General features: G+C 40.2%; 1 protein-coding gene across 6 annotated transcripts in view; it reads right to left on the bottom strand.

The window, feature by feature from the left end:
• Positions 1-15,353, bottom strand: part of APP (amyloid beta precursor protein) — a 276,723-nt gene extending 261,370 nt beyond the window's left edge. For 2 of the 6 annotated variants that reach the window (XM_066369939.1, XM_066369938.1), the window contains exon 1: positions 15,067-15,353. In XM_066369939.1, coding sequence (XP_066226036.1) covers positions 15,067-15,123 — 57 coding nt within the window. In that variant the 5' untranslated portion in view covers positions 15,124-15,353. The remainder of the gene's footprint in view (positions 1-15,066) is intronic. The other 4 variants (XM_066369937.1, XM_066369936.1, XM_066369935.1 and 1 more) reach the window with 2 other exon arrangements.
• Between the last annotated feature and the right edge of the window lie 6,431 nt (positions 15,354-21,784).

The raw sequence follows: 21,784 nt of genomic DNA on the forward strand, positions 1-21,784 counted from the left end.
CTAACAACATGGAACAAGAAGAGAAAGACTCAAAGTGAGGAAGAAAGAGACTGGAAGTCAGAGGACAGACCCTTAATATCTGAGTGATATTGGGCAACTCAATGTGTCTTTCAATTCCAGTTTCTTTACCTACAAAATGAAAGGACTTAGAAGGGTCTTATGGATACTACCTGCTCCAAAACCTATGATTCTTTTCCCAGACAGTGGTAGGTTGCATTGGCCCTTCCATAGCCACACTGTCCAATATGGTAGCCACCAGTCCTACAGTCCTATGTGGTACCTGGGCACTTGAAATGTGGATGCTCTGAATTAAAGTATTCTCTATGGGTAAACATTTTGAAGACATAAAAAAAAAAAAAAAAAGAGTGTAATTTGTATACTGATCACATGCTGAAATAATATTTTGGAACTACTAGGTGCAATAAAACATTAAATTAACATTAAGTTCCTTTTACTTTTTTATGTGGCTATCAGAAAATTTTAAATGACATTCATAGTCCCATTATATTTGTAGTAGACAGCATTGCTTTAGTCATGCCTGGGCATTCAGTGACGCCCAGGGGAATTCTGAGCTGAAATGACACCATCTGATGGGACACTCCCATTCCCTGGCTCTTCACCATTAGGGCTTTGAAGTTTATTCTTTCTATAAAATACTTACAAATGGCTATTTAAAGCCATGCTTTGTTCTCTTATTTTACTCATCAACAATGACTCAATAGCAAATAACTTTGGGCCTAACATAATCAAAATCACTTCATTTACTCTAGGGCTAAATCTAAATGATCATCTGCAGGCTTTAGGCATAATCCTACATGGAGGTCCTTTACACTGGCACTTGTATCCTGTTTTGTTTTCTTTAAATTGAATATACAGTGATACCTCGGTTCTCGAACGCCTTGACTTTCGACCAAATCGGTATTCGACCAGGAAATTCGAGAAAATTTGTCTTGGAATCCGAACAAATATTTGGAACTCGAACGTCCGAGATTAGCCGAGTTGAGCCGAATGGCGTTCATTCGGCCGAGCGCGCCTTGCCTGCGTCATCAGTGTGAGTCACGCTTTGTCACGCTTTGTGGAGAGAGAGAATCACGTTTTTGTGGAGAGAGTCACGCTTTGTGGTGAGAGTCACGCTTTGTGGTGAGAGTCACGCTTTGTGGAGAGACTCACGCTTTGTGCACTGAATTTAACCCTTAGACATGGGTCCAAAGAAAGCCAGAAGTGGTAATGCAGACAAAGGTAAGCGGAAAGCTGTGAGAACAACGATTGAGCTGAAAAAAGAAATCATTGCCAAATATGAACAGGGCACACGTGTTTCAGATCTGTCTGCTGAGTATGGCATGCCAAGATCTACTATCTCAACTTTCCTTAAGAATAAAGCTGTTATAAAGGCTGCCAATGTTGCCAAAGGTGTTACATTGTTAACAAAGCAAAGGCCTCAGATAATGGAGGAAATGGAGAAGCTGCTTCTTATTTTCATTAAAGAAAAAGAGTTAGCAGGTGACAGCATCAATGAAGTCGTTATTTGTGAGAAAGCACCAGTAAATAGGCATATTTTTGGGGCTTGGAACAAATTAATCCAGTTTCCATTATTTCCTATGGGTTTCATTGTTTCGGTTCTCGAACAATTTGGTTCTCGACCGTTCTCCCGGAACGAATTATGTTCGAGAACCGAGGTATCACTGTATATTTAAAATAACAATTTAGTTTACTTTATAAATATGATTACTATCTTTCTTTTTAAAACTCACTAAACAACTAAAATGAACGTGCATGGATGGAACACATTTCATTGATATCTAATTAGAGATTTTCCACTAATTACTGAAATCCTCAATTTATCTGATGTACTTCAAATGATCACAGGAGCAGAGATGCTTTCTAGAAAGCCTGTTTATTCAGAAATACAACAGAGTATAAACAAAACCAATAAAATATTTATAAGATTCAGATAAGTTGAGAGTGGATACTCAAGTATTCTTCTCTGAACGTATTCTTGGACTGCCAAAGTGTTCAATTAGGTGTTCTTGAATAAAGGCGTTATGTTTAATTGCCTGTAAAATCAACTACCAGAGTCAATAAAGCAAGCTCATTCTGCAATCCAGAGCCAACTAAAGGCACACTTACCTCAAATAGGTCTTCTTAATTTATTAGCCAGTAATTATGTCAAATTGTTTCACATATATAAAAACAGGACAGAATTTAGAATAAAATATATGTTTATAGGTGAAACTCTTTTTTTTTTTTAAGACTTTATTGATTCATTTAAGAGAGGGGAGAGAGAGAAGGGGAGGAGAAGCAGGAAGCATCAACTCCCATACGTGCCTTGACCTGTCAAGCCCAGGGTTTCAAACTGGCGACCTCAGTATTCCAGGTTGATGCTTTATCCACTGTGCCACCACAGGTCAGGCTATAGGTGAGATTTTTTAAAAAAAATTTTATCGCCTGACCTGTGGTGGCGCAGGGGATAAAGCATCGACCTGGGACACTGAGGTTGCCGGTTTGAAACCTTGTGCTTGCCTGGTCAAGGCACATATGGGAGTTGATGCTTCCTGCTCCTCTCCCTTCTCTCTCTCTCTCTCTCTCTCTCTCTCTCTCTCTCTCTCCCCCCTCTCTTTAAAAAATCAATAAATAAAATTTTTTTTTTGTTTGTTTGGTTTTTTTTTTTTTCTTCATTTTTCTGAAGCTGGAAACAGGGAGAGACAGTCAGACAGACTCCCGCATGCGCCCGACCGGGATCCACCCGGCACGCCCACCAGGGGCGGTGCTCTGCCCATCCTGGGCGTCGCCATATTGCGACCAGAGCCACTCTAGCGCCTGAGGCAGAGGCCACAGAGCCATGCCCAGCGCCCGGGCCATCATTGCTCCAATGGAGCCTTGGCTGCGGGAGGGGAAGAGAGACAGAGAGGAAAGCGCGGCGGAGGGGTGGAGAAGCAAATGGGCGCTTCTCCTATGTGCCCTGGCCGGGAATCGAACCCGGGTCCTCCGCACGCTAGGCCGACGCTCTACCGCTGAGCCAACCGGCCAGGGCCAATAAATAAAATATTTAAAAAAAATAAAAAATAAAAAAATTTTTTTTTATCAAATTATATAAACTTTATGACCATTAGAAAATTATACAGAAATTAAAGAGCACAAATTCCTTATACGGTATTTTCAAATTCTATCTAATATAATTTAAAAAATCTTCAAATTTAGATGATGTAATAATCAACCACTCTTTTCTAGGGAAAAAAGTGTAATTTCAAAATATGACCAGTGTAATAAGAAATATACATTCAAATACATATTGATAACTTTCTCATCCTCATTATCTATTAACAACTATTCCAGACACATACAGATTTGTCATCTGTTTTTCTGAAGGCAGTATCTATGAGAAGACAAAATATTTTCTTGATAGGTACTTGAAACAAAAAAAAATGCTGAGGCCCTGGCCAGTTGGCTCAGTGGTAGAGCGTTGGCCTGGCGTGCAGGAGTACCGGGTTCGATTCCCGCCCTGAGGATGGCTCCATGGCCTCTGCCTCAGGCGCTAGAATGGCTCTGGTTGCAACAGAGCAGCGGCCCAGATGGGGGGAGCATCGCCCCTTGGTGGGCATGCCGGGTGGATCCCGGTCGCAAGCATGCGGGAGTCTGTCTGACTGCCTCCCCATTTCCAACTTCAGAAAAAAAAAAAAAAGAAAAAGAAATACCGAGATCAAGATCTAAGATGATCAAACTTGAACTAAGCCATTGATTACTCTGAAAGAGTTCACTGGGTTCAAAAGGAATATTCAGAAAATAAAACCAAGAGCATTTTTTGAGGAACCAAGATATTTTAGACATTTCCTTTTTGACAGAATCATGTGCAATATGCCAAACTATTAGGGTATATTTTAAATATTTATTTATTTTTACTTATTCATTTTAGAGAGGGGAGAGAGTGAGAGAGAAAAAAAGGGGGGAGAAGTAGGAAGCATCAACTACTATATGTGCCTTGACAATAAAGTGCAGGGTTTTGAACCGGCAACCTCAGCATTCCAGGCCGATGCTTTATCCTCTGCGCTACCACAGGTCAGGCCTTTAAATAAATCTTTAGGTACTATAAACTCCAAAAACTCCTTAATTTTGATGATTATATCAAGCCTGCTCAGGACTCTAGGTTTTTCCCACATTTTTATTTCATCATATACTTTCTGGGAAAGATCTTCATTTGGCCATTTCTAAAATAATTAAAATGAGTGAGAAAATAGATAAGAAATTTTTAAATGGTAGTCCCATTTGTACTGATATAAATATAAGGTTCAATTTCCTCTTTCCCTTCTTTCCAGTTTTAATAACACAGGTGCACATAAACAGATCTGCAAGGCTGTGTAGCAACAGAAAAGAAATTGAACATAAAGGCAAATCTAGCTCACAGGAAGTTCTCAGTATCACATTTTCCTTAAAACCTCAAAGCTTGTTTTATCTGTTATTCCTTTCAAAGAACAAACACAACAAAGTTGCTTTAGGGAAGTGTCAAGATCAAATGAAAGAGTTTACTAGCAGGGAGAATAAAATGACTCTATCCACAGAGCCAGTGGAAATCATCTCATTTTCCATCATCCAATTAGAAGCATTACCCAGAAATACAAGTCTAAACCATCTTGGGTATAATCAGACAGAGTAAAAAAGCTCAGCTCTTGGGTGTTCCTGTCATAAAAACAAACAAACACAAAAACACAATCTACATCTCTTCCTCCACTGCTGCCCAAAGATGTGCTTTCTATATGCTTAGCTAGCAAAAAAGTGGGCAAATCCTAAAAACCTACTATAATCACTCATGGGGAATCCTTTCTTTGGTTTGGTTCTGAGTGGTTATTAACCTACCTATTTTTCTCTACATCCTGGAATGCCCATTAACATCCTCCCTCTCCTTTATCTTTCAGAGGGAGAACCTGGAATGTATTACTGGTAGCAATGCTCCCAGATTAACAGACCACATGTACTAGCCTCCCTTGCAGCTAGGTGCTACCATTCTGATAATGAGATTAAGCAGACATAAGAACTTCAGCAAAGGCTCCTAAACTTAACTGACTGAACCACTGTAATCAATGGCTACCCCCACTGTAGAAACAATGAACAGTAAACCATTGCTGAAAAAAATGAAGCTCAAACTCATCAAGCCATTCAAAGCTCTAAACTTCTTAGAGTCCATACCATCTCTACAACCCACATTTTCTTAGCTTCTCATTTTGAATCTCTATATCCTCACTGTCCCTTCTGCCTGGAAGTCCTAACATTCCCCAGCTCTAGTTAATATGCACTCATCCTTGAAAACAAGTTCAAATGTTGCCTACCTTCTCTGTGAAGACTTGTATATTCTTCCATTGTAACCTTTCACAAACTGTGCCTAATTATTTCTGCATCTCTTTATTCCCTCATCAGACCACAAAATCTTTCAAGGCATAAAATGAGTTACTTCTCCATTTACTCACAGCCCTACCTACATTCCAGAGCTCCTGTAACTGAAACACAGAGGCATCCAGTACTTGTCCATAAAATAAATGAGGTTTTTTTTAAAAATTCAAGGTAAGAAAGAGAAAACTTATCACTGGTGAGATAAGTTAATAAGAAAAATCACAATGGAGTATACAGATGTTATATTTTAAAGTTGTACACCTGAAATGTATATTATTAACCAATGTTACCCAGATAAATTTTAAAAGTCCATAACTCCAAATCAGAATCAATATCACAGAAGTCAGTCACAAATGGCCTAAGAAATCTTGAAATAGAGACAGCAGAGGAATGCATAATTCAAACATCCAATTAAACATCTTTCGTTAAATCTTCCCTTTGTCAGCTAACAGAATAACCAATCTATGGGATTGGCTTTATGTTTTATATGTCCCACTTTGAGATAAATGAGCAATAAGCAATAAGGTCATGTGTCAGATTTTTTTAAATATAAATAATTTAACACATTGTAATAAAGGCTTAAGATGATGTTTTAACCATTCTTTTTTTTTCCTCCAGGAAAAACATCTTACACTAACAATTATTTTTTCATTTCTTTATCTGCTATTTAAGAAATCAATAACTAGAGCTAATAACACATACACGTAAGAAATACTCCAAACAAACCGAATACTTCCCATCTGTGTCCTTACCACATAACCCAGAAAATTTGCAATCATACAAATTTGACCTTTGAGTCAAGCTCACAAAAGTGAAGTATAATATTCAAATAGCAAATACTACAGTCATAGAAAGGAAATGCCTAGGAACAAAAAAGGTCTGCATCCTATCTTGTTTATTAAGTATGCTCCCCCTACCACTGAATTCATTATCTTTGTCCTGGATATCTTGAATGGCCATGCTGATAAATCACTTGGTTCTCAGTTCCAGGGACATGCACTGTCTTAATGACATCTCTATTCAGCAGCTTTTGCTTTTACTCTGTCAGCCGTCCAGTCACATGGCTGTCCTTAGAGGATTTCCCCTCATACTTCACTGAACAAGTATGCAATGATACCAAAACTGCAATTTTGTCACAAATGTACTCTTGAAAACAGAGCCCTTCACAATTCTTCAAACTAATAGCATATGTAAACTCTTTCACATTCAAACAGCCTATCAGTTAGTCAACAACTTCCTCAACACGAAACAACTATAGGATTTTAAAAAATTGGCTTACTTTTATTGGATTTAAATTTTATGGATTCCGTGGTATAAGAGGATTTAACACAATATAAAACATCCAAAACTAGCTTGGGAAAACACTAGCAAGATACAAGGCTATCATGATGACCTTGATTATATTTTCAATGCCGGTCAAGTTATTAGCAATGGGGGCATTGGCTTCAAACCTTTGAACTTGAAAAGTGTAATTCTTTCAGAGAACAGAAATCAACTTTTTTTCTAAAGGTACATTTTTTATTATGGTTCACACTAACGTATAAGGTAAATTAACTATAAAATGACAAAAAAAACCCCAGCAAACTAAAAAAAGAATGATAATGACATTTTCATTTTGATGACAATTCAGTTTAAGTCTAATACACAACATTTTCTTTCTAAAATCTATTATCCACTATATTATTCAACAAAATCATTTCTAGGCACCCTCAACTGAAATAGTCTCAATCAATTAGAGGACTGATAAAATATTTCAAGAATGAAGCATTTCTTTGCTGGACCAATTTTTGAAATAAATAGTTGGAAATAACAGACCATTATTAAATTATTGATAGCACTTATGAAACCTTTCACAATAACATGTCTGCAAAAGGCTGAAAATAAATCTTATTTAAAAGCTTTATTTTCCTCTCTAAGTTGGGAGTTAAGCATCATTCACAATTTGCTGTTGTACTTATTTATGCGTTCACTGTTGTTTTCTGTATAAACCCTGGCCAGGGATCAAACCCACAACCTGGGTGTATGGGGATGACACTCTAACCAACTAAGCTACCCAGCTGGAGCTCTGCTAGTAACTTTTCTATAGAAACAATTTTAAATTACTAATTCATTTACTATATATATCTGTGAATAAATTATTCTCAGAATGGTTAGTCTACATATTTGCAAGTTTTTATGGGAGTTTCTTAGGTTAAGAACTCATCACTTATATCTTCAAACCAATATACTGCAATGTCAGACTGTATTTGTTTTAACAAAGCATAAGTAATTAAAAGCACCAGTATTGAGAATATTTGCTCTAAGGTACCACTTTCCATATGATAGGCTTTAATGTTAGTCTCTGAAAAATTCATCTAAGATTTAAAAAACAATTACTCTCGTTTTAAAGGCTCAACCTTCAAAGTAAATGCAGATTTCTTTCGAAAGATTAAAAAATCAATAAATATGGCTAAGAAATAGTGCACATCTATCTTTATCAAGTATGCCTATTAATTCCATTACAAAATAACTGAGTGGTAATTTATAAAACAATAATTATGCTTTTGAAAATTCATCCAATTAAGAGAACAGATATAAAAAGTCCTTTTTTGGACTAATCAAGCCTCAATAAATAATACTATATTCTTTATTTTTGATTAAAAATAAAAATTATTAAAAAAATAAAAATTATGTTGCCTCATTAATTTTATTATAGTCAAGCACATGCAGGCAATGGGAAAACTAAACAAATGAGTTTGTGTTAACTGAGGAAGAACTCAGGTCTGATGTATACAAATCTAGCTCACAGGTGGAATTAAACCTCATTTTTCTTCCAGTAAAATGTTCCCAGAGGTCAAACTATATTACAGTCATTATTAAGCTTTGAAATTTAACAAAGCAACACGAGTAATACTGCATTTCTTCATTTAACACAAATGACTTTTCATGATATAGCTGATCTCTTATTCTCGTAGGTGTCCTTTAAGGCTGAAAAGTAAGTTATCAGTTGCTAGGATGCCTTACATTCTTCAGTAAAGATAGGTATATGGGTTTCCAAGGACATGAAATGAGAGCACAGGACAAATTATTAGATTCTTAAAGAAAGAGAATCAGGCAAAGAACAATTTCATATCAACAAAATAAATCACAAACACAAGAGTTTACTTTTTTGCTCAACCAAATATTTCAGCTAAAAATCATCTGAAGTTGCAAAAACAAAAATTAAAAGAGAAAGACCACCTGAAAATTGAAGAGACTCAAACACTGTTTGGGGTCCATCACTAAAACCTTTCAGAATTCTAGAATTTGTTCATATACAAAAGAAAAGAGGTTATTGTTCTTTTCCTTTTTCTGACATGTTTATTTTGCTTATTTCCTGTCTTTCTCTGCTCACTGACTCTTACGTATTTGGTTATGATATCATCTCATTCATTATTCCCTGTACCTACTCTGAGCAGGATGTTTATTCCAAACATGGTGGCAACAATTACAGCTTCTCGCTTGACCCCAATTTTCCTGGTTAAGCAGGAAAATGATAACTGGTGTAACAAATGCCAACATAGATTCCTTGGGACTTTGCTTGATTCTTCAGTGTGTACACAGTACTTTAGTCACAGTAACACCAACTTCTTGTCCTCTCAAATACCCTGAGCCTAATTTGGAAATTGAGATTGAAAGCCTCTTCATTTATAATAGCAAAAATATGCTAATTTTAAAAAACAGTCTTATTAATTAAGCAGTGGATCACTACAAAGTTTTAAAGATGTGAATAGCCATCATCTGATGACTAGTATCATTCATTTTATTTGGAAAACGGATTTCTTACAGAAATGCTGTATTCTCAAACTCTGCTTGTTGGGTTTCCTTGTACTCTGATGAAGATCACTTCAAGCTTCCATTCCAAAACCAAAAATCTTTTCCTGGAGCGTGAAATCTTCCACTTCCGTCCAGATTGGTAAAACCAGTTTATTCATTTTTCTAGAGAAGGTTTTGCTGATGATAGAACCAAGCTTGTTCACAGCTCCTTGCACATAGCTGGCAGTCAACTAATAGCTGAGTAATAATCAAACCAGCCATATTAGGACGTGTGTGGCAAGCTGCCAGCATGCACACATCTAAAACAGGTCTTTCCCATTTGTGTAAAAACTCTTTATGCTTTTTGCACATTTATGTGCTGTTTAAATTTTTCAGTGAGCATGAATTGCTTTAATGTCTCATAAAAAGTCAACCAAAATATTTAATAAATAAAATTTGATACCATATACTCTGCAAGTGTTATCTGTGATAGGTCATTTTTAAATTTAAATAAAATTCATTGGTTCTTATAAGAGAACAAACTGCCAATGTCATGTACAATAGTCTTAGCTGGTTAAGTGCACTAGTCAATAAGTGAAAAATCAGGTTTTTTTTTAACTTTCATCTGTATGTGAGACTTAAATACATCCATTTTACATCATCGTCATCATTTTATATAGTGTAAAAACTAACAGTGCTTACAAGATGGCATCATATTACAGACACATTAACTCATACACTGTTTCAAGTATTTTACGTATGTATTAAGTCAATTATCCTCAACAACCATAAGCGTTAATATCCCTATTTTACAAGAAAAAAAACTGAGACACAGAGATAGCCCACAGTCAATAGCTCAAAAGAGTCAGAGCCAAGCGTTAAGCCCAGACTTGCCCCAGTCCAAGTTCCTGATCAGTGTGGAATGCTACCTTCCCTGGACAGGTGAGAAACTCAGGGACTCAGACATCTCAATGTTAGTGAAATCAACATGACAAAAGGTGGCAACAATTCCACCCTTTTCATAGAGCTGGGCTTTTAAAAACCTCTCACCTTCCCCATTTCAGCCACTACCTCCTTTCATAAAATACTATAATCCTAGTACAGTTTAAGCTAAATCTGTAATGCATGTTTTTTTTTAAGTATAGCCACACAAACTAAATAAAATAGTTTCTTTGATCTTCTTCAAGATAAGATTTCACACAGATGAACCTGAATCCTCTATATCCAGCCCACTTTAAACAGCTAACTAATCCACCAATCCTCACTTTTTCATGGAACTGTAATTGATAAGCAGGCCCTGGCTTTTTTTTTTTTTTAATAATAAAATTGCTTTAATCCTACAGCTGTCATTCTCATCCAGTGCTTGGTGCAGTTCTACTTCTAAAAAGGTACAATAAAGTCTATTAATCAGAATTAACCTGAAGAGGAAAATCCACCAAATACTTTTTCCAAAGAAAAGCACTAGTGTCCTCACCCAAACGGTTATTTCTTAAACAATACATATTAAACTGAAGAAACAGTTACATAACATTTTCCTCTTCATTATGGTTTTCATTTGCAAATTCGGTGTGAGGATTTAGGTACTGTTTGCTTTTCTTTTTAGAACGAAAGAAATTAAGTAATAAGACACTGTATTGCTTAAACTGGCTCCTCCTTCAGGGGGCATGTGCTCCCTTCACCTTGGCTCCCTCCACCTGCCACCCTCCTGTCCAGTCACTCATGAGGCATGCGAATGTATCTGTACAACAGCTGCATGACAGGGTGACAGAGAGCAACCCCAAGGGTTTGCAGAAGATGGTATTTAGCATCAAACTCACTCCAAATATTTGTACCTAGAACCCACTAGGAGAAGGAAACCATTTTGTAGACAACTTACACAGAGAGGTAGAAAACAACCAACCAAAAAACACAAAAGTTTATTTGCTCCATCTTCCTCATTGCTGCCACTTTTTCCATCATGACCTCCTTCTGAGGTGCTTTCAGATCCTGCTCTCAGCCCCTTACCTTCCACCCCTTAATTCCCCACTCCTCTCCAGAATGTCCCCTGGACCTTTTCTGTCCATCTCAGCATGTCATAGTTTATGAACATTCATTTACAATGATTTATTGTCTGTCTTCCCCACTAGACTGAAAGCTTCAGAAAGAAAAAGACTGTTTTGTTCCTCACAGCATCCGAAGAGCTGTGGGACAGGACTTGGCCCAAAAAATGTCCCTACTAATGAGAAGCTGGAGAGGTTAATGAAATCAACCCTCACACTAGCTCATTTTTCATTAAGAAACTCACATGCACCAGGCTGGCTCTACATCAGACGCAGGGAAAATAAAGAGGAAGACAAAGGCCCCGCCCACCCACTCAGGTAAGATAGCAATAGTGTGTAAGTGCGTGTCCGCATGTGTGCGTGTGAGCGTGTGTTTGGGAGGGGAAAGATGGAAAGGGGCATGTAAACAAATATTATAAAATGACTTCACTTCCATTCTCCAGATCTGCAAATAAAGCTGGCAGAAAATGAACTACTAGGAAATTCTCCAGGATTATCTCATCCTATTGTTGTTGTTTTATTCTTTAAATATACATGTCTAGACTGTTAACACTTTTATTCAGAGTCTCAATCTGTACTTTTCTCCTGGTACTTAACACTTTCTATTTTCTTTTGTAATCATGTACCTGTCTTATTTACTCTGCAAACTTCCTGGAAGTTGGAGTAAGGGTGGAAAGTAAGGATATGTATACAACCTTATATCCTATAGCTTCACATCTAAAGCACATTGATAAGGATTATCTTTGCATTCTGTAATTGATACAATGAGGCAGAGATCAAAGAATGTAAATCTCTTAAGGTAATACTTATCCTCACCAGGATTGCATTTGCACAGAGTACACATTTCTACCGCATTTGATCCCACTTCAGCAGCAGCAGTTTACTGGTCACATAAAAGGTACATAATAGATATTCTTATTTCTAGAATGACTGACAACATTCATCTTCTCACAAATATCTGTATAGAAGTCTTTAAAATGCCATAAACAGTAACACAGCATAGGGATCCTCCAGCAACGAGAAAGCCTTATCCATAGACATAGCTTGTTTTTTCCTTCAAACCAGTATTCGATGGACCTCACTATTTTTCTTATTTTTTAATTGGTTACTCCTGATTTAACTTTGTGATTTATTTAGTTTCATGTTCCTTTTCATTTTCTCAGTCAGAACCAGAGATCTTCAGTCTCTCTGGAATACTTTTCCATAGTACTAACAGAATCACAAGTGCCTTTAGGCGCCTCTGCTGGTTAGGGGGACAAGAGAGAAGCTTTTGTGCCCTACTGGTTATCATGGCTTCCCATTAATTGGCAAGAAATTCCTCATAGATTGTCAGCAATCTTGGCTTCACTATTCCATGTGTAGGTGTCTGCCTTTAAGACAGTAATCATCAGGATCAGATAGGTTTCTACAATCTGTGAATTAGCACTATTATCAAAACAAGTCATGGTGATTAGGTTAAACCCCCCACCTCCCACCCCCAACATAGGAAAATAAAACTTTAAGAAGCAAGTAAGTAAATAAGTGTTAGGGCTCTTTAAGCTCAGCCTCTATCCATTCGCCATGCAAAATCATCAACCCATGTAATAAGGCTTCCTCCAAAAGCTGAGGCCCCATTATCACTGTGCTTATTAGTTTCTTTTTTAGAAATACCAGGAGCATACTTATTTTCTAAGCCCTACAAAAGACAGTCAAGTCATAATTACATCTACTCTGTGGATACAGATACAGCTGGGTAAAGCTCATTAGAGTGAATTACCCACTCTTCCACTAGTGCTTTAAAGAATGAACTAATGTGAACATACCCCCACCCTCTGAATGTGACAAAAACCAGTGCAATGTCCAAAAGGATAGCAGAACAAGCAAAGAAATGCAATCAAAAGGTCAAAATATAGACTAAATCATATTTGCCTCCACACAGCCTCTTTTTATATAGAAAAAAAAACCATTGCTCCGAAGTTAAATATTTATTTTTTGACAAAAACTTCAAATCTAAAGGTTATAATATAATTATATATAATTTGTGCTTTTTAAATATGTAGTAAAACAATCAGGAAAAAAATAATTGTAGGAGTAAATTTATATCATCAGAGAAATCAGAGTTCCCTTAATTAAATGCATTTTTTTTTAATATGGAAAACCAGGTTCTTTAATTCTTAAAAATTTAGTCTCAACAATCCCTAAACTACCTCCTGAGCCACTTGTAGATAAGACAGAGGGTTTGGGAAAAGTTCAATGACCTCGTAAATTAGGAGCTAAAAATTGTAATGATGTGATAATCTGTATAGTCTCAGTGAAATTACAGAAAAACACTTGTCTGAAAATTGCTTTTTTGGAAAATTACCATGAGGTAAGGGAACAGGAGAGGGGGGAAAATGAGGAGAGAAAAAAATGTGGAGGCAAGGCTGCAAATGGTAAAATAGCGAATGGGAACCCAGCTACGCGAAATAACAACCTCCTGTGCTCCAACCGTCAGGCAAACAACTAAGCATCTTCAGCTAAAAAGAAAAATAGTCATTTTGCACAAGCATTATCTGAATGTTCCAGAGTTGGATGAATGGGAAAGACTTGTTATACACCTAGCGGTGGGTGGATTTCACCAGGCTGCAGCCTCCACACAGCTTTTCTTTGCTGCACTGCAGAGGCGCCATCTTCTCCGTCTTAATCTTCACTCAATTCAATCTCTTCATTTGCAGCCTAAAAAAAACACTTGGAGGACCCTCCCCATCAGCCTGCGCCGCCAGGGGTTCGACACCGGAGTGCCCAGAGCTGCCAGGGAGGAGGCCGCGCCTTAATCAGACAAACGCCTCCTTTGATGCACAGGAGGAGAGAGCTCGTGACTCGGCACCACTCGCCACTGCCCTTTCCACTGCACACCCCGCTCTCCACGTATTTCTCCCCGAGGACTTCACAGCCCAACACAGCATTAGCAATTCTCGGAGGTGACGGGGGTGGGAAGCTGAGGTGCCCAGAGGTTCCGCCACAGCAGCGCCCCAGCCCCTTCCGGGACAGAAGCACAGCGCCAGGAAGGGATCGGCGGGAGCCGCGGTGGCGCACCGACTAACGCGGCTCAGTCCACCGCGCCTCGGCTGGCGAGGGCGGGGTGTCGCGGCTTTTGTTCCCGGGGACTTTCTCTCCGGGTGAAGCTGAAGGTGCGAGCGAACACGCAGGACGTTCAGGCTGGGGGAAGGTGCGAGGTGGCGGGGGTCTCTGACCCCTTCCATCTCTCCAACTTACACAAAAGGGAGACGCAAAAATGTACAAAGTTTGCCTGCGGAAGGTGGTGCGCGACCCTGATAGGGGTCGCACGTAGGCGGCCGCGGCGAGGAGCCGCGAAGAGAAAGGCAGAGGAGATCCGGCAGGGACAGGGTGGTGGGGATGCGAAGCGAAGGTGAAACGGGGCGGAAAAGGCAAAGGAAGCCAGGGTAAGGAGGCGCTTCCCGAGCTGTCCCGATTCATCGTCCCGGGGCCCGAGAGAAAGGGAAGGACAACGATTCCGATCTGGGGACAGGATCTAGGGGCGCTACGTTTTCGGTTTTACCCCACGTGCTTCCTCTGGATGGCTCTTCCACAACCCCGGCCCTGGCTCCCGGCCGAGAGTCCGGGACCGAGTCAGGGTCTGAGCTCAGGATCGCCTCCACTACTCGTCCCCAAGAGGCGCGGACCCCGGAGCCCGACGCCCTGCCCGTTCCCTCTCCACGTCTCCGGGACGGGGCTGGGCCCGAGGCGGGGATGCGCAGGGCGACCTTAAGCGAGAGCGCTGGTCGCAGAGGGGAGAGGGATTCCCTTGACTGCCTCCGGTTTCTCCGGATGAAAGACTTGGGGACGATGGCTCCACACTGGGCCCCCTCCCCCCATTCCGAAGGGCGGCACCCACCTCCAGTGCCTGAGCGGTCCAGGCGGCCAGCAGGACCAGTGCCAAACGGAGCAGCATCGCGACCCTGCGCGTGGCACCGAGTGCGCTGCTGTGCGAGTGCGATAAACCGCGCCCTTGCTCTGCCGTTGCAGCCGCTGCCGCCGCCGCTACCGCTGTCTCTGTTGGCCCCTGCGATCGCGCTACTCTGGCTGTTCTTTCCCACTGCTGCCGAGGAAACTGACGGAGCAGGAGCGGGGCTGTGGGGCTCCGAGCCCGAAGTCAGCTGATCCGGCCCACCCCGCTTGGCACCGGAGAGAGACCCCTAGCGGAGGCGCCGGGGAGCTGCACGCGCTCGGGCCTGGAGGGGCCCGCGCCCAGGATCCCACAGGTGCAGCGTTCCCCGCTGGCGGCCCCCGCCGCCGGTCCCCTAACCCCCGGGAGCAGTAGGAGGGGGATTCTGGGGCCAGGAGAGGGACAGCGCAGGAGCAGGGAAGGTGAGTCGTAGGACGTCTGAGCTCCAGAAAAGTCTGGAGCACTCCCTGCTCGTTCCCGTGAGCTTGACTCATCCGACCCCGCAGGTCTCCGGGGATGCCGTATCAAAGGCTGCAGCTGGGTTGCGTTTTCAGCCGCATTTCGGTTTTTGTCTCAGTTTGGATAAGTGGGGGAGGCGTTTTTAAAAGAGAATGGGAACTAGATAAGCTTAAAAGAAATAGAATGTCTTCGCTTGTTGAGAAAGCAAAAGCCTCATTTTTTTCCTCCTTCAAAAGCAGCCACAACCAACCTGGAAATTCTATCTTGAGAACGAACCAAAGGAGAAAGCCGGAACTCGTTAAGAAGCTGGTGACCGACCCACTTACTTACCCTTGAAAGAAAGATTAAAAAAATTTTTTGTTGTTGTTTATTGTAGGGTTTTTTGTTTTGTTTCGTTTTTTTGGAAGGATTTTTTTTATTTGTTTGTTTTTTTGTTTCATAAGAGGAGGGGCCGGTTAGCGGGATTTTGTTGGCAGACAGGGATGGAACATACTTCCAAGATGGGGGTTTAGTGAAAGTTAAGAGGGAAAGGGTTTATAGAGAAGATTCTTATTTATCCCCCATAACTAAGAACTTCTGACCTCAAACTCTGTCCTTGTTCTTTATTATGTCTAGAATGGTCTAGAATTGTCCACATGTATCCCCTCCTGACCTGAAGGAACATCAGTCACCAAGCCTCAGTCCACAGGGGGGCTAGTGGGAGAGAATGTGTGGGGCCATGGCTCAGCTAGGGAGACTGGTGGCTTATTTCCTGAGAAGTCAGTATTTATCTGCTAGCTTCCCTAAATGTTCATCTCTCCCCTGCCACCTCCCATCCTGAACCTTGGATTACTTTTTTTCCTGTGCCCTTTGAAAATTCTCAACAAAGAATAAATACTTGTAATCATGCAATATTTCTTTACATGCCTGATGTCATTTATTCCCTACAAAAGCCAGTGAGGCCCTCGCTGTTATTATTCCCACTTGTAAGTCAGGGAACTGAAACTAAGGAACTCCAAAATCTGATAGCAAGTAAGTGACAGGAAGTTGGTACTACAGGGAAATGCTTAAGTGACAGCAAAGCTTATTTGCTTTCCAAACAAATCTATTCAGCACCATAATTCCCTGACTGTTCCAGACTTGAATGAGCAGTTAAAGGCATCTACATGCAAAGAGAAGTATGACTTGAAGATGGGTAGGGGGCAGGACCAGCCACAAATTGTGGGGGTCTAGTACAATATGCAAAGACAAGACTCCCTTATTCCAAACTTAAGAATTTTCAGTTGGTGACACAGATTGTTGAACCTACCATGGGTCTCTTCTGAGCACAGGACCCCATGTGACTGCATAGGTTGCATGCCCCGTGAAGCCAGTCCTAAGTGGGAAGAAGCAATTTTTAAAAGTAAGGGAGTTTTATTGAGCACATAATTCAAAAATATAGAAGCATGGTAATAATCTGTAAAAATAAGAGTTCTTAGATTTAGCAGCTTCCCTTTCACTGGAAATTCAGCACACTCGCACATTCCCTGGACAAGATGTTGTTCCAGGGAAGATGATTAGCGCTGTCAGAATGATGGACAGTCCTTACGTTTTCTCCTGTTCCATTACTACTCAGGTCTTGATGTTTTTACTTCTCAGCCACTATCTCTGTTCTGCACTTAATGCCATTTCCTGCCCTGAGAGGTATCTTTCAGATTCCCTGAGCAGGAAATAAAGGAACATCCCTTGTTAGAACCCTACAAAAGAACCAACCACCAGATGTCTGGAATCTCTACAACTTAAATGGCTCAACTTGTGAGATGTTTGCTATCCATTCAAACAGTGCGTTCTGTCTTTGAGCTGTTCTGGTATCTATAAAGTTCTTACCGCATTGTCTTTCCTTGAACTTCCCACTCAGATGTCCTTGTACCCCGGAGACCAAGCAGAATAAATCTGTTACACACCACATCGCTTCACTTATTTGCCAGCAGTTTTCATGCAGCTTCTGCCTCCGCAGTCCTCTCCTTCCCGGGTAACTCAGACACTTCCTTCAACAGTTGTGCAGATGGCATGGTTTCTGGTTCCTTCCATGTCCTGGCCATTCTACTTTGTGTTCTGGACTGTTTACGGTACTCTCTAAGTGCTCTGACCTGCCAGGTGGCGTAGTCTGTTCCCCACCCCAGTGTGCAGTTGAACATTGCCATTTGTCAACTCAGGTTGGTCACTCTCGCCATTGTTTCTCCCAAATCTGTTTTATGCATAGTGCTGTGAAACACATATTTCCAATTTTTTTTTTTTTTTTTTTTTTTTTTTTGAGAGAAAGAGAAGAAGTGGGATGGGTGGGGAGAGAGAAAGATAATTATCAACTCGTTATTCCACTTAGTAGTACACTCATTGATTGCTTCTCAAACCTGCCCTGACTGGGGCTTGAACCAGTGCCCTCAGCACTCCAACCACTGCACCACTGGTGCTGGGCTCCCCCCCAACAACCTAAGTCAAACAGTGAACCCTGCATTAGTTTGCTAATGCTGCCATAACAAATATCACAGCCTGGGTGGCTTAAACAACAGAAGTACATTCTCTCAGAGTTCTGGAGACTGGAAGTCTGAGATCAAGGTGTTGGCTGGGTTGGTTACTTCTGAGGCTTCTCTTCTGAGCTTGAGGATGGCCTTCTCCATGACTTCACATGGTCATCCCTCTGTATGTCTGTGTCCTAATCTCTTCCTATAAGGACCAGTGTACTGGTTTAAGGTCCAACCTAATGACCTCATTTCAACGACTTCTTTAGAGGTCTTATCTCCACAAATATAGTCATATTCTGAGGCATTACAGATTTGGATATCAACATATAGATTTTAACGTGAATCTGGGAGAGGGACATCATTCAGCACATAACAGACCCTCATCTGGAGCAGCTAGGACTTGTTCTATGATTCTATCACTGATCTTTGACTTTGATTACCAGTGGCCAATGATTCTTTTGCCCTTTTCACTTGGAAGATCATTCATTTCAACAGAAAAAAAATAGATATTAAACAGTTCTTCTTTCTCTTCATTGTGTGTCAACATGGCACCATGGTCTCAAACAGCTAACGTGTCCCTCTTAAGACCGTCCAGCTCTGAAAATACAATGGCCCGTTCCGTTTTTCTTTAGAAAATTTTATCAGATACTAACCTTGTATTGACATTTATAATTCTTAGTTTGCTGGAGCTGCTATAACAAAATACCACAGACAGGGTGGTTTAATCAAGATAAATTTATTTTCTCACAGTTCCAGAATGTAGAAGTCCAAGACTGAAGTGCTACCAGGATTGGGGTTCTCTAAGGCCTTTCTCCTTGACCTTCAGGTAGCCACCCTCTTGCTGTGTTCTTACTTGGTCTTCCCTCAGTGTTTGCACACCCTTGACATCTCTCTATATGTCCTAATCTCTCTATATGTCCAGGACACTGGTCAGATTGGACTCGGGTCCACCCTAGTGACCTCATTTTAACTTAATGACCTCTTTGGAAGCCCTTTCCCCAAACACAATTATGTTTTGAGGTAGTAAAATTTGGCTTCTACATGTGAACTTGGGGGGAACAATTCCATTTATAACAGAACCCCTAAACTTATTCTTACATTTTAAGCTACACTTATATTCATCCTTGAGAATTTCTACCTTTTATTCATCCCCTTTGGAAGCCAGAGTGGTTCCTAGGTAACCAGGTAGTTCCTTTAGCTGCCTTACTGAATGTTTGGAGGATGTGGCCAATCTAGACTTCTAATAGTGTTGGGAATTGTGGTACTTTCTACAGAGGTGCTGCCTTGCTGGGTATTAGCTGTAATGGCAGACACAGTGACTGACATATCAATATTTGAGAGTTAAACAGGCTTTTTAACCTGTCTTCTCTTCTAGAACCTCATACTGACACTTTTTGTGCACCAAAAGTAGGTCCTGAGTTGCATTCTCTCTCATCTCCTACATCTCCTTCTCTAAGACACAAAGATGTCATTAATTTCTTTATCACAATGGCAGCCTTTAATATCTGTGGAAGTCTAGACTGTAAATAGCAATCAAGCTTTTCATAATAAAACTCTTTCTCCCAATAATGGGTGCAGTTTTTCACATTAAAGATTCTTTTTAATGAATAGACAAAGTAATGTTTAAATGAATAACAAAACACATCTACATTTAACTCTATGCATCTCACAGAATTGCATATAGACAGAGTATGTGACATTTTACTTGCCCATTTTCTTGTTACCACTTAATTCATGGGTTTTTACTTTAGTAGTGCACGCATGAAGTGTTCACATATTTTAAACAATTTAACACTTTTAAAATTAGTCTTTATCCTGTAACTATTACACAAAAGTACTTCAGTGACAGCCTTTAAATTCAAATAAGTGATAGTTTATAAATGAGCTTAATGTATTTCAGTAGTAACTCTATGGGACATCAAAATTAAATGTTTAACCAGAGACCGCTATTGGCAGCTGGTTTATATAACTTGTTTGAAGAATGATGGTAATTCCAAGGTTGCCATGAGGACTAATTTAAAAGAATATCTTATACTTTATCGAATATAAAGGAAGAACAAGAGAAGAGAAAGAAAGAAGGCATTCATGCTGACCCCAGAGGTAGTGTGAAAATCAGTCCAGTAGTGGGATTTGCCTCTTCAGAGAATTTCAGTAATAGAGCAGCAATATGCAATGGTGGAAAAGGTATCAGGCTTTGAAAGCCTGACCATTGTATATCAGTTTTGGAAATAGTTATGGAACCTACCACAGCCTCAGTTTCCAAAATGTTCTCCTCATCAGGTGGTATGGTAACAAAGTGGGAAGACTCTTAGCCTGTTTTACAACAGAAATCACTTCTCTTTCCTGAGAAAACAGACATTCAGGATAGCTGTGGATAAAGTGACAAGGATAATCCTGCCTAGGACCTTGCATTGACCTTGTCAGGGATGGCCATTTTGCACAGTGACTCTCAACCCAGTGTTATTTAGGTGAGTCTTTATGTAATATGTTGCTAATAAGAAATCCAAATTTGTGAGTGATTTAGCTTTTTTTTAGAACATAAATGAAACAGCTCAAAATTAGCCTTCTATCAAGCTATTCATTTATGTTCCAAAATGCTGTCTAGAGGGGGAGAGGAAGGGATGCAGCTGTCGAATTAGGCAATAATCTAAGAGTTAGGCAGAAGTCTGACCACTCCCAAGGGCGTGTGCCTGGTATGCTGCTGCTTGCCCAAGGTGCTTTGCCTTGGCCCATTGCCTACATGCTTACTGATGACAAACATCAAGGCTAAGGGATATTGCACTCCAAGGTGACCAGACCTCATTATCTCCACACCAATCATACCTCGGGATTGTTCTTCATGTTCTTCTTTTTAAGTAGAGAGTTCTATAGTATTTGATGAGTGAATCAACTATCAACATCCAAGTGAAGGCTGAAGCCAAAGAAATGTTACCTAAACCTGAAATAAATGGGAAGATGCCAGAAGGTAAGCTTTGAGTACTCGTGAACATGTTTTGTAAACGAACAGCATCCTGAATGATAAAACAGGCACGCAAACCAACCAACAAATAAATGAAAACTTCAGAGTCATTCAGCACACAACTTTTGTCCCAAAGCAAACACCCAATGTGGCCATACCTCTTAATGAACATTTTTTTTTCCATATGAATTTATTATATTTAAAGTACCTATTAGTCATAAGAATGAAAATGTTTAGTACCGGTGGATCAATCAAAGGTTTTTACACTTCCACTGTGAACAGGGTAAAAACTGATACATTTGTTTCTTTAACATGTTTCTGTGAGAAGAACATTGGGGCAAAAGGCATGGGAAAATACATACATCACTAAGTACAACTTGGTATAAAATATTTGTGTGTGTATATGCAAATTCATCAAAAGAAAATGGAGTTTCAGACTTATTGCACAGGGATGGGTAAATTAGGGATGTCAGGAAGAGGGGTTTTTGTTTGTGTGTTTGTTTTCTTACAGAGCATTTGATATCAACCTCAAAGAAAAAAGAAAAGGGAGCAAGAAAGAGGATATTCTAAGGAAGGGTCATGTGAATGTATTAAGAGTGTTGATGGGGTTGAAAAGTGGGAGCTAGTAGTGGGGATGTGTTGACATTTGAGAAGTCGAGGAATTTAGTTCAGATGGGATGGGAGGCAGTAAGCTGCTATTCACAGCAGGTCTCCTCATCAGTCTGACATACTCTTAACATTTCTAGAGAAAGGTCTGTCAGTGAAGGAG

The sequence above is a fragment of the Saccopteryx leptura genome, chromosome 2 (genome assembly GCF_036850995.1).
Source record: "Saccopteryx leptura isolate mSacLep1 chromosome 2, mSacLep1_pri_phased_curated, whole genome shotgun sequence".
NCBI classification, from domain to species: domain Eukaryota; kingdom Metazoa; phylum Chordata; class Mammalia; order Chiroptera; family Emballonuridae; genus Saccopteryx; species Saccopteryx leptura.